The 13,544-nt window shown below is 37.2% G+C and overlaps 1 protein-coding gene across 2 annotated transcripts in view; it reads right to left on the bottom strand.

Annotated features, from left to right (window-relative positions):
- notch1b (notch receptor 1b) overlaps positions 1 to 13,544 on the bottom strand; it is a 49,470-nt gene that overhangs the window by 8,783 nt on the left and 27,143 nt on the right. For both annotated transcript variants that reach the window (XM_077231771.1, XM_077231772.1), the window contains exons 13-25: positions 12,143 to 12,335; positions 11,111 to 11,256; positions 10,908 to 11,021; positions 8,119 to 8,238; positions 7,876 to 8,028; positions 6,934 to 7,162; positions 5,406 to 5,607; positions 3,855 to 4,008; positions 3,561 to 3,745; positions 3,247 to 3,379; positions 2,006 to 2,263; positions 1,785 to 1,897; positions 371 to 942 (exon numbers count right to left, since the gene is read on the bottom strand). In XM_077231771.1, the coding sequence (XP_077087886.1) occupies positions 371 to 942; positions 1,785 to 1,897; positions 2,006 to 2,263; positions 3,247 to 3,379; positions 3,561 to 3,745; positions 3,855 to 4,008; positions 5,406 to 5,607; positions 6,934 to 7,162; positions 7,876 to 8,028; positions 8,119 to 8,238; positions 10,908 to 11,021; positions 11,111 to 11,256; positions 12,143 to 12,335 (2,572 nt within the window). The remainder of the gene's footprint in view (positions 1 to 370; positions 943 to 1,784; positions 1,898 to 2,005; positions 2,264 to 3,246; positions 3,380 to 3,560; positions 3,746 to 3,854; positions 4,009 to 5,405; positions 5,608 to 6,933; positions 7,163 to 7,875; positions 8,029 to 8,118; positions 8,239 to 10,907; positions 11,022 to 11,110; positions 11,257 to 12,142; positions 12,336 to 13,544) is intronic.

Genomic DNA, 13,544 nt, shown 5'->3' with positions numbered 1-13,544 from the left:
ACCACACTACACTTCAGAGCACTGCCCATGAGTCCATAGACAATTTTATTTATTTTTTGTACAAATTTTAATAGCCATTTTAAAAACACTGACTAAGACTGGATTTTAAAACTCATTTCATAAAAATTTAAGCTTAGAAAATAAAAATATTTTAATAGAAAATTCTAACTGAAAAATATTTCATAGCTGAGCTCAGCTAGAAAAAGAAATCCATGGGTTTTTTCCAGACCTGCAATCACAATTGGAAAACTCCCTGACAAATTCTCTTCAGCATGATCCTTTTAGCTTCAAACTGTTTGAAGTTCAAACAAGAAACCCACTGAAACCTTGCACTGAAACTTAGTGTTACAAATTCTCAGATAGCACTCACTTGCACTGGCCCTCCAGTCTCTGGCAGTCAAATCCATCGTAGAGGCATCTAGCGTTGTGACATTGTTCGTCACACTTCCCGTTATTAAAATAGCGCCAGCACTGCAGCGCGGCCGAACAGTTCTGCCACGGGTCATTGAAGTTCAGTGAGCAGTCCCCTCCATCCCAATCGCAGGCATAATTATTACATGCGCTGTCACAGATCTTATTGCCCTTCTTGTTTTCACACTCTGCTATCTCGCAGCTCGCCGTCACTTCTGGAGCAGGTGTGATGTCTCGACCAGAGCCGCCTGGGAAGCTGTAGTCCAAGATGTGGCAGAAGAGGCCATTGAAGCCAGTAGGACAGATGCAGTGGTAGTATGGGACCTCTGAGATATACTCGCACGTGCCTCCGTTGTAGCAGGGATTGGTGGTGCAGTGGCCCTCAGTGGGATACTGGCACTCAGGACCAGTGAAGGCAGGGGTGCACAGACATTTGGGGCTCTTGTAACCAGAAACGCATGTACCGCCATTTTTGCAGTGGAGGCTCCCACAAGCATGAGCGTCATACTCGCAGGTTGAGCCTGTAAAACCCTAAACGTGACATACACAAATTACCAAATGTATTTATTAGAGTTTAGTGACATTTTTTTTAGCAAAGCTATGGAGTACTATATAAACATTTGGGCTCTGTAAGATTTTTTAAGTTTATTTAATCAAAATTTCAGTAAAAACAGTAATATTGTGAAATATGATTACAATTTTAAATATAATATAAACAACTATTTTCTATTTTAATATGTTTTCAAATGTAATTCATCCGTTTGATTGCAAAGTTGAATTTTCAGCATCTTTAGTGCCACATAAGTCTTCAGAATTATTCTAATATGCTGATTTGGTGCTCAAGAAACATTTATTATTATCAATGTTGAAAACTGTTGTGCTGCATAATATTTTTGTGAAAACTATGTACAGTACAAGAATTAAAAAAAAATGGATTATTTGATTAATAAAAAAAATTGAAAAGCATTTCTTTTAAAATAGTAAATACTTACATTGTTACAAAAAAGTCTGTTCCTTTTTTTTATCAATTTAATGCATCCTTGCTCAATAAAAGTATTCATTTCTTTAAATGAAAAGAAAAAAAAATCTTTTGAATGATGTATGAATGTACAGAATGAAAATAACTTTAGAAAATTATATTAGAATGAATCTGCGTTCTTGTGACTAAAATGGAAAAGTTAAATATTCCATTTAATAATTATTGTATGCCACATTTATGTAAATGATGTGTATATGATCTGCACAATTAGTTCATATCCTATGTAATGGATATGAAATAATAAGGCAGAAAAGTTGAGAACAGGATCGAAATGATGCAAATCAGGTTCCAAGGACCGCTAGCTATATGTACTGTATCAGAGAATGTGACCAACCGGTGGACATTTGCAGATGAAGCCATGAGGAGTGTTGCTAGCCACAGCGCAGGTGCCTCCATTACGACAAGGTTTCCCCTTACAGCCATCAAACACTTTGTCACAGCGCTGACCTGTAGGGATACACAAGCAAGGCTTTTACACATTTTGACACCAGGATCAGAGAGTAGCGTTAATCTCTAAATCGAAGAAGAAATGGTCCACAGTAGCCTGTGCTGTACCTGTGTACCCTGTGCGACACTCGCAGCGGTAGTTATTTGTGAGCTGGATGCAGCTGTGCGTGCCACGAGGGTCACAAGGGTTGGACAAGCATTCGTTGACGTCACCCTCACAGCGCTCCCCCACGTATCCAGCCAGGCAGATGCAATGGTACCCACCCACACGGTCCACACAGCGGCCCTGGTTAAAACATTTGGGCTCATGGGTGACGGGGTCGGTGAAGGGTGTGCAGTCGTCAATGTTGATCTCGCAGTGCACACCTGAGAGAGGAGCGGAGGGCAAAAGTGTAATAAAAGCTGCTCTAACACACTCTGGCAGAGATGTAAATATAGGCTCTGTTGCTCCTTGCTGTATTCTGCCTATGTATCAGCTGTCCTCTAAGGCAGAATAATATGGAATAAAAAAATATGGAATGTATGGAATACAGAGGCAGAGTGCAACAGTCGGGTTCTGGAAGTCAAAATCCCATTCCTTTTTCTCCATAGGGACATGGAGATTATTATTATTATCTATATACATAATCAACATCTTTAAAATTACAGGTCCATATTTATACATGGTTTGTATTCTGATTTTCATTCACAATGCTGCATGGGGTTGTACTTTTTTGTTGTTGTCTGATTTTTCAAATACTTGTTTCACTTCAAATCCAAGTTGGTTATATTTTGATTCACCCTAGAGTTAAATGTTAGAATTTGATGTTAGCATGTTGCTAAGCTAAAAATGTGATATTCTAAGCCTAAAAATAAAACTGTAAAAAATAAAATTTGTTCTAAAAAACACTGATTTTAGAAAATTCAAAACTAATTAAATGTGTAGAATAATATAAAATTAAATATAATAAAAAAAACATATTTATAAGTTTCAAACATTTTATTTATAAATGTTATTAGTATAATTATGTTAATATAAAGAAAGGAATTAAGTTAAAAATAAAAAAAATGAAGATCAATATATATTAATATTGGCGTTTCTCTTGTTTTGAGTGTTCCTATGATGCCTTAAATTCACAGAGCTAGAGACAGAGAAAGGACAATTAACTTTAATGCAACTGGGTAATATAACACACATTTTTTGAAAGTTTCCATCCATTTTATGAAATTGAAACTCCATCTATGAGACGTAATTAAGCATGACTACATCAATCAAATAGAATCATCTAAGCCTGCTGATAACAGTTAAGACCTAATTAATGAAGTATGGAATGGGCAAAAAAAGCAAAACAGAGGAAGTGATATCCGACCTTGTGTTCCCCGGGGACAGGAGCATTTGTAGGTATTGATCAGGTCGATGCATGTGCCCCCGTTCTGGCAGGGCTGAGACAGACACTCATTGATCTCATCAGAGCAGTTCACTCCATGATAACCTGGCACGCACTTCAAAAAACCAGAGAAAGAGCGAGGTGAATTAATGGCAAACATAAAGCAAGCCTGTTTCTGTTTACTTGGCGGTTTCTTCCATCTTTGCCAAACAAGCAATTCTTTTATAAAGAAGGGCGATTTAGCGGGCATTAACCTAAAGTGTCTTCGTCTCCCTAGTGTCTCCCTAACCACTTACTTCACAGGAATAGCCACCCAGGTAGTCGGTGCAGATTGCTCCGTTCTGGCAAGGATTGGGAATGCATTCATCCACCTGCTCCTCACAGTAGCTGCCTGTGTATCCGGCCTGACAGTGACAGTAGTGTGTGTTTCCAGCATCCAGACACTGGCCAGAGTTACGACACAGCCGCACCACCTCTACACCTAAAAGTGGGAGAAGCAAACATCACATCAGATTGGTTAAACGCTGAACAGCCTCACCAAAATGTGTGGTAAGTGCCAAAGATTTTTTCTTTTATACAAACAAACCTACCTTGCTGTTTGGCGGCCACCTCGCAAGAAACGCTGGGGACGTCACAGTATAAACCAGTCCAGCCTGTCTGACACTGGCAGCTGTATCTAGTGCCGCTCTGTCTGCAGAGACCTCCATTCTTACAGGGAGACGGCTTACACCAGTTCACCAGCTCCTGCAAGACGAGAATTCATCCAGTGTTCGCATTTTAACATGCATCTATGAGTTAAAATCTCTTTTATCTTATCTTATCTTATTGTTAAAGTTCAAAAAAGCGCTGATATGAATTAAGGATAGATCGGTTTAAACTACGCCTCTCATTTGTTAACATTAGTTAATGCTTTAACTAGCATGAACTAACGATGAGCAATATAGTTTTACAACATTTATAAACAAGTTAATGTTAGTTGGTAAAAAATTTAGTGTTCATGTTAGTTCACAGTGCATTCATTTATGTTAACATACAACTAACTAGTTGTATTCATTAGTTAACTAGTTAACTTATGCTAAAAAATTAAAAATTATATTAAAGCAATACAGAGTTAATAGATCAATCAGTTTTTAAGTTACTGGCATCGACTACTTAAAACAAGTGGAATTAACAGAAATATAATATATATATATATATATATATATATATATATATATATATATATATATATTACTATTTTTAAGTTAATATTGTGCAAATTAAAATGTTCATTTATTTTGAGCAATTTTCAGCCATTTTTTTTAGTTATACTACAGAATATATTTTCTTTTTAATATAACTATTCAACTATTAGCTACGTTTTCATAGACACCTTTTGTTTAACTTGATGAATCAGAACATAGTGTTTACTTGAAGGCTAAATAAAGTGATTGGGTTGATATGTGTGTTTAAATGTCACAAGCTTCAAATTGGAATTTATCTTTCCAACTGTTGGCACATCCTCCAACCATTGCTTCTTTTCTTTGTTTTAAAAAGCAGACGTAAAATGTATCTTTCAGGTCCTCATTATAAAATGACGAGCACACAAAAGCTTTGTGCTTATATGCATCAAGCGGTAAATAAGCCCCTCCCCTCCCGTCGCCCAAATCAAGGCGTCTGTGGATGAGATTCCCAATCAAGAACTGGTAGGACAATGTTGTCCTGCAGCACTTCACAGAGAATGAGTGGAAGGAGAATTTTAGATTGACAAAACAGTCATCTTTGACACTATTCAACAGCAACAACACATTGTCCCACTCGTTATGCATCCTTACTCCATTACTACTTCATTGCACATGCGCAGAACATTCCAGTTTTGGTTTCCAATGAGGACAAGTGTTAAGTTAATATGTCCTATCAAAACCAATTTAAAAAAGGTTTGAACCACCCTTTACAATCCAAATTATACGGATTTGCCAATTCATTCCGATTGATGTGGTTACATGTGACTTTTTTAACAACAAAATCAGACTGTGCAACTAGTCTGATTACAATTCGATTAGGGTCCATGTAAACGCAGCTAGTGTAACACTGTGAAAGCAATAAATGTAAGATGGGTGCATACTAAACTTTAAAATTTGTCCATATCTGTGATTTGTTACCTGGCAGTTGAGGCCATGGTATCCCTGAGGGCAGGTGCACTTGTATGTGCCATAGCTGTCCTGACAGGTGCCTCCATTCATGCAGGGTCTGGAGTCGCACTCGTTGATGTCATGCTGGCAGTAGTTACCAGTGAACCCAGCTGGGCACAGGCAAGTGAAGCTGTTGATGCCATCCACGCATGTGCCACCATTAAAACAAGAGCTGTGGGCGGGGTGGGGGTACATTATTTTAACATCATTTACATTACTGATGTACATTAATTTAACATCGATTAGTTTCTCAGGTAATTTATAATGAGCTGTGATGCTGCCCTGATTGCACTGTCCTTTGTTCACCAGAGGGGGCGCTAATGAACAACAGAGGAAGACGGAGAGCTAGAGCTTTTATCTGGTACACTTTATCATGAGGCAGAACAGTTTTCTGATTTTAACAAACAGGTTCTGAAAACTGAGCTGAGATCAGTGGTTTCCTGATAGCCATGTATGGAGGCATAATATTGAATTGTCTTTGCATGTTAGAATGACAGTATTCTATCTAGGTCTATTAGATTTTGGTTAATAGAAGTCTCTTATGCTCACTAAGGCTGCATTCATTTGATCAAGAATACCGCAAAGGCAGTAATATTTTGAAATATTATTAGAATTTAAAATAGCTGTTTTCTATTTTAATTTATTAGAAAATGTAATTTATTCCTGTGATGCAAAGCTGAATTTTCAGCATCGTTACTCCATTCTTCAGTGTCACATGATCCTTCAGAAATCATTCTAAAATGCTGATTTGCTGCTCAAGAAACATTTCTTATTATTTTCAATGTTGAAAACAGTTACTTAATATATCTGTGTAAAAAAGAAGGATTTTTTTCATTTGAAAAAGAAAACTTTTGTAACATCATAAATGTCTTTCCTGTCACTGTCCTTGCTGAATAAAATATGAATTTATAAATAAAAAAAAAATAAAAAAAATATTTGTAAGTATTTTCCATTTGTGATATCGGCATTTTGGTCAAAGTGGTCAGGTATTGTGCCATGTAGCAGTCTACATTATATTTAGGGAAAAATAGTTTTTCTCCAGTGAATTTAGTATTTTAATTATGCATTTTGTATTAAACATCTTAGGTTTTTATATATTTTTTTTGTGCAAGTAGGAGAAATACACATTTTAGTTAGTTATTAGTCTAATGCTAATTATGTTTTACAAGTGATTTTTTTTGGTATAATCTTGTAGAGTCACCCATGTTGTTCAGCCAGTTCTTGTTTTGTGAGTTTGCCCAAGACATCACATTGACACCTATATTGTTGTGCAGAATGGCATACAGGGTTTGAATTTTAGATTGGCCAATTGTTCTTTGGTGTGTATCTACTACTGCTTTGTTGATATAATTATAAGAGAGTGAAGATGGGTTTGACTTGTTGCCTCTTGGCATGTTGTAACAATTGTCTGTTGTAGCCGAAAAATTTTCATGTTGGCAAAGTTCAGTATTTATACTTGAAAACTTATACACATGCCACAAATAAGTGCAGTTGTTACCTCTCAGTACAGTCAGGTGTGTTGTTCTCACAGTGAATCCCACTAAATCCAGGTGGACAGGTACATGTGTAACTGTTCACACAATCAGTGCAGTTCGCACCATTTTTACACGGGTTACTATCACATTCATTAATGTCCTCCTCACATCTGCTGCCCCGGAAACCTGGTAGGCAGGTGCAAGTGAAGGCATTCACTGCGTCTTTGCAGAAGCCACCGTTGCTGCAAGGGTCTAGAAGAAAAAGACGAGGTTAGACATCAAGTCAAGTCAACTCACCTTTATTTATAAAGCGCTTGAAACAGGTTTTTGAAAACGATACCGATTATCATCTCCATATAAAATTCAAAAACGTGAATGGAAAATCAAAGCGGTGACGGCATGCACGTGCGTATTACATGTTTAGTCTATAGGTATGTGCGCTTGAATGCGCATGTGCACAGGCGTGTAGTCTTTCTTTACAAAGCGACATTGCCAGTTACTTGTCTGGCATGCATAATAGCGTTTTTAGTCATTTTCATGGATCCTTGTGAACGGGAATAATTTTGATAACGTTGTTGAGGAAGAAAAAAAACGTTTCAGTTTTTAGTACATCATTGTCGTGTAAACGTCAGTTCATTTATCTGTACAGCAGCTCTAGAGAAAACAGTGATGTCATAGTCCAGCTCAGTTCAGTTTTCATACAATGTAGTCAAAGCTTATCAATATTATTAAGAATAATAAATGTCCCCACGACAATATACACTAGATCACGTGTCAAACTCCGCTCCTGGAGGGCCACTGCCCTGCAAAATGTAGCTCCAAAACACCTGATGTCTCTAGTAATCCTGAAGACCTCAATTACCTGGTTCAGGTGTGTTTAATTAGGTTTGGAGCAGTGGCCCTCCAGGAATCTGAGCTTGACACTCCTGCACTAGATCGAAATAAGGATGAAAAAGGACACTAACTGGGCTTGCAGTCGTCAATGTCCGTATCACAGTTGCGGCCAGTGTAGCCCGATCTGCAACTGCATTTGTAGCTGCCAATAGAGTTTTGACAGATGGCGTCATTTAGACAAGGGTTTTTGACACATTCGTTAATGTCCACCTCACACGTTTGGCCTACAAGAGGGAGAGCGCAAAATATGAATACAGTTATGCATGGTATTGATGCTAGGACAGAATTTCCAGTTAGGTTTGTGAAGTTTGTACCTTGCCATCCCTCAGGGCACACACAAGAGAAGCTCTCGTAGTCTTCAGACTCCTTACATACACCTCCATTCTTGCAAGGTTTAGGGCTGCACGGGGCCAACAGGGTCTCACAGTTCTCACCTGGAAGATTAAATATCGAAATACAAGGCATTAAAACACCTTCCATTCAGATTGGATATGTTGTTTTTCTATGCATAAATCTGTCTTTCAAGGTGTTTTCTTTTTGCATTTAAGAGGTGACGTTCTTCCGTTAAGAAGGCCTAAATTTAGAAGGTGACACTATGTTTCAGCACAGGTTCTGTCTCGACTCCTCTTTTCTCTGTTGGAGATTAGCCTGTCAGTCCTAGCTAAGCAGAGCACATTTGGCCTATCTGTTTCCACGACGGCCGGACCCTGCAGGAAGCCAGCAGGTTTTCCTGCCATTGTCTGGCCATTTGCGTTTCTGTGAGAGAGGAAGTAGGGCAAACAGGAAACATGACAGGCTACTGTTCCCACCCTGGTACGAACAGATTCTTGTTATTCTTGATATGATGCTGTGTGGATTTTTCCAAAAAAATAAAGTCACTGGGAATTAATATCATTTCTGTTCCAGAGGCAGAACATCATTTTCTGTTTTGTTAAATAACACTGTGAGAGGAAAGAATGTATCGTCTGCTGAAATCACATTTTCCTGTATTGTCAACAGAGATACTTGCAGGGCTCATTGAGGGGCCATTGTCAACAAACAGGGACTAGATTGATGGAGGAGGGTCTCTTGTTCCTGACATTGTAATTGTAGCTTCACGAGCAAACTATCAGTTAAGGTGGTATGACAAATATAAAATTATATGTGAAGTTTTTAGTTTTTCAGGCTTTTAATTATTCAACTAATAAATAACTACAACCACTTTTTATGTAAACTTGTTTTTTTATAGCTTTGAGGTCTTAAAATGTGACTTTTAGCAGCCATTTATTTTCTCCTCAAGAAAATGGATTATAAATATTGATTAATCATCTAGCACACTCAGGTGTATCTCAAATTTTGTTATTAAAAAATTATTCTAGAATGAAAATATCCTCTTCTCACTAGCAACTCATTGATCACAGCTGTGTCTTAAACTAAAGGCTATTGGCTGTTTAGAAGAAAACTATATATATAAATATTAGGGCTGCAACTAACGATTATTTTGATAATCGATTAATCGGACGATTATTTTTTCGATTAATCGATTAATCGGATAGAAATTAAATTAGATTTTTTTTTTATTATAACTAAATAAAACCGTAAATCAGGGTATTTATGTGTAAAAGTGTACTTTAAAAAGTGCAAAAGCCACACATTGAGTTTTACTTATATCAATATTTGCATTGTTTTTAATGATAATTGCTGATGGCAAGTTGACAAACATGATTATTGTTAAAAAAATGATATCCAACATATTATGTTTTAACACAATTTTTGTTAAAACAAATTTACACAGACATGTTGTTCAGATGTGAATATCTGAACTAAAAACAAACTAAAAACATCTAAAATATATAATTCATTTAATTTTTATTTAAAATTAATTATATATAAGGAATATAAGGATAAAGAATATAATATATATTATATATAATATATAAAAGAATAATATAAGGATAAATTGATTAAATAAATATAGAAAGACTGAAAACAATTGTGTGAACGTAGAGCCGCAGTAGATCGCGTTTGAAAAACAATTAAAACTTAGTAGACAAATGCTATAAAAAGAGAACGGAATGGAGGTAACGTTACCCAGCAAGCTAACAGGCTTGAGTAAAGGACAGGAGAAAGTATGCATTAGTGCACAAGCATTCGCTGAAAACCACTGAGTACAGTGACTAAAAAACAATATTTTACTGCTGCTGTTATTAACTGCCTTTATATTTAGTGCTTCGCTTTGTAAAGACCGTTTTAATTTAACCTATTTCTGCGGTAGCGCTATTTTAATCCATCACTTACGTTGCGAGCGAACTGATTGCGCAACCTGATGCTCGAGACAAAATACAGACATCCCAAGATCCCGGAAGTCCCGGGAGTCTTCCGCATATTGATTGCGGCTCCCTGATGCCCGCGAATTAGTTAAAACTCCCGAAATCTAGAGCGCGCAAGCAAGAGCGCGCATGCGAGACAGAAGAGACTGCTCCAAACCGTGTAGCGCGCGCGCTCGGCAGAGCGCCTGAGGGAGACAGACCTTGCGTGTGTGTGCGTACCAGTAAACGCTCCCCGTGACGTAAGCAGACCAACTAATCGATAATGACATTCGTTGACAACGATTTTCATAATCGACTATAATCGATTTTATCGATTAGTTGTTGCAGCCCTAATAAATATATAACCAGAGGAGATCTTTATTTTATCAATATTTGTCAGTACTTAAACAAACAAACAAACAAAAAAACAGTATAAATCAGGGATAAATCAATAAACAGTATAAATCAATTACCCCCTGAGATTTTATGTTACTTTTCAATAATTAAACAATACATTTGGATGTTCTCTGATGTGGAGTCATATGAGTCACATGACATACAGGTAAACAAAAAAGTATTTTTTATATCTATTTTTTTGAGAATTTTATTTGGTTTATATATATATATAAACTTTCATTTAAAATTTTTATTAAAACTCAATTTACTTTTAATTGACTTAATTAATTGTTAGCTTTTCATCAACTCCTGAACTCCCAGGGGTTCGCAAAACACACTTTATGAAACCCTTGTTAAAACAGCTAAACAGTCAAAGCTACATACTGATAAAATTGTCATGAATAAAGCTAAACTCATACCAGTGTAAGGCAGCAAACAGTTGCATTTATATCCGGCCACGTCATCAATACAGGTTCCTTGATTCAAGCAAGGGTTGGAGGCGCATTCATTGATATTAGTTTGGCAGTTGGGACCTGTAATCAAACGTTAGAAAGAGTTAGATATGTGGGTCAAAGGGCATCCCATATAGTTACAGTACATTAGCAGAATGAATGATACGAACCACTGAAGCCAGCGCGGCATGTGCAGACGTAGCCACTGGTCATGTCCTTACAGGTCCCTCCATTCATACAGGGGTTGGACTCACACTCATTGTTATTGATGTCACAGTTGATACCACTCCATCCCGAGTCGCAAATACAGTTATATCTGTAAGAAACAAGATCTGGATTTTACATTTGGCTACATTTGGATTTTTTTTCTTACATATTTGGACCTGTGATCTTCCACTGCTGGAAAATCCAGCAGTTAGAGCCAGCTTAAAGTGATTTTATAGTACATGGTTTCTGGTTGCTCCTACTGGTCATAGGCTGATCTAGACCAGCTGATGGAACTGCTGAACAAAATATCACATCTTAAACTGAGTTGATCGTGTTTGCTGGTCTTAGCTGGTGTCAACTAAGTCTCAAAGCCTGGCCACGATAGTTTTCAGCTGGTTTAACAAGCTAACAAACTTAGTCTGGTTTATACTAGGGTTTTTTAGTCTTTGTTTTTTTAGCAGGGTAAAATATCTAGTTTTTTGAAACTTTAAAACAACTGGATCATCTTAAACTGGTATGACTAGGTTTTCAAGCAAGTTTGTGAGACATTGTTTAGTAGGTTTAATAAAAACCTATGATTTGTACAACTTTTAGCTGCTTGTATGTTTGTTTATTAAATTAATTATAAAATGTTTTTGAAAGAAGTCTCTTACGCTCACAAATATACAGTAAAACATTAATATTGTGATATACTTTTTTGTATTTGAATATATTTCAAAATGTAATTTATTCCTGTGATGTCAAAACTGAATTTTCAGCATCATTACTCCAGTCTTCAGTGTCACATGACCCTTCAGAAATCAGTATAATATGCTGATTTGCCACTCGAGAAACAAAAACATAATTTATTCAAAATCTTTGGTAACATTATAAATGTCTCTACTGTCACTTTTGATCAATTCAATGCATCCTTGCTGAATAAAAGTATTAATTTCTTATTTTTTTAATTACTGACCCAAAACCTTTGAATGGTAATGTATGTAAACAATACAAACCCATTGACTTTGTCTTCACAGTGTCCATGGATACAGGGGTTGCTAAGGCATTCGTTGAGCTGTGATTGGCAGGTAGTGTCGTGGTACCCCTCTCTGCACAGACATTTAAAGCCATTGACTCCATCAATACAGGTTCCACCATTGTGGCAGGGGTTGATGGCACATTCATCAATATTGATGTTACACATTTTCCCTACAAAAAAAGAACAATTGTGAAAATGGTTAGTGTCACATGTCATTTGGTAGTCAAAATAACTACTGAATCGACAGCATTCATTAGGCCATTCCTTGTTTTTCTTGAAATCCTAGGCTTAAGGTCTAGCTTTTAGACTCCACTTCAGGCAGCACCACTATTCACCGAACGCAATGCCCAGCATAAAGGCAGAGGTTTCATTTGTCACTTGTCTTTAAAGCAATGGCCAACTTCCCCCTTTTAAAAGATCGACTTTCAAATCTTTGCAAATCTTTTCTCCTTTCAAACTCCCAGATGTCCTGGAAATCTCTGGCTGAATGGGGGAGCGGGCTGGCTTGCGTGTTTGCTCGGCAGGCGGGAGATTGGGCGAGACTGTAAGCCAACACCGAGGCCCGGGCCGAGTGTCTGCTCGCTGGCCAGCTGTCTCTCCCCACCCTGCTTTGTTGCCTGTCTCACCTGTTGAACTCTTTGTTGACTCCCCATCTCTTCTACACTGATAAAGACCTGGGCTCAGTATACCTGAGTATGTTTCATTTAAGTACTAACTTTGTCCCAGATTTTTCTACTCTAAAAGACTAAAATAAGATATTTGTTGACATGCAGTTTAGAGTTATGTAATGGATGTGGCTAATGTAGCTCAGATAATTTAATATAGCTCAGGAAGAATTTGATGTTTGGGTTCATACTGAAATCTCTTTGGTATCTAGGCAAATCCGAGCACAGTTTGAGACATTGTTTAGATCTCTTATGAAATTCTAGAGGGGCACGTAGGAGTACAAGAAAACGAAATAAAAAAGACTTTAGCAAAAGTCTCAATTTGCTCTTTCATTTTCTAACCTCTGCTAGACTTCAAACTAGACCACACATCCTCTCTCCAAAGCCTTGCCCTCCCAAGACATGTCAGCCAATCAGGTGTTAGCAAACCCAAAAATGTAAAAAGGCATTGATGATTGTCTGTTGTTTTTTTGTGTGCAATTTTAGAACTACACTTATTTTAGTGGCTTAATTTCCCCCCCTGCAACCAGTTAAGTACAAACCCCACCAGATTCTGAAGATTTCACTGGCCATGTTGATGCTTACACAACACTGAAACAAATACTATCCCTTAACCCTAACCTTAACCTTAGTGTAGTGTTGGTAGCACATCCTGATAGAGAGCATTACTGTTTGTCCCAGTCAGATACATCAGTGATATTTCTGAACTCTGAA

Source organism: Siphateles boraxobius, unplaced genomic scaffold, assembly GCF_051911475.1.
Source record: "Siphateles boraxobius isolate OS27281-9 unplaced genomic scaffold, OSU_SipBor_1 16, whole genome shotgun sequence".
Lineage (NCBI taxonomy): Eukaryota > Metazoa > Chordata > Actinopteri > Cypriniformes > Leuciscidae > Siphateles > Siphateles boraxobius.
This window is presented reverse-complemented; position numbering and strand designations above follow the sequence as displayed.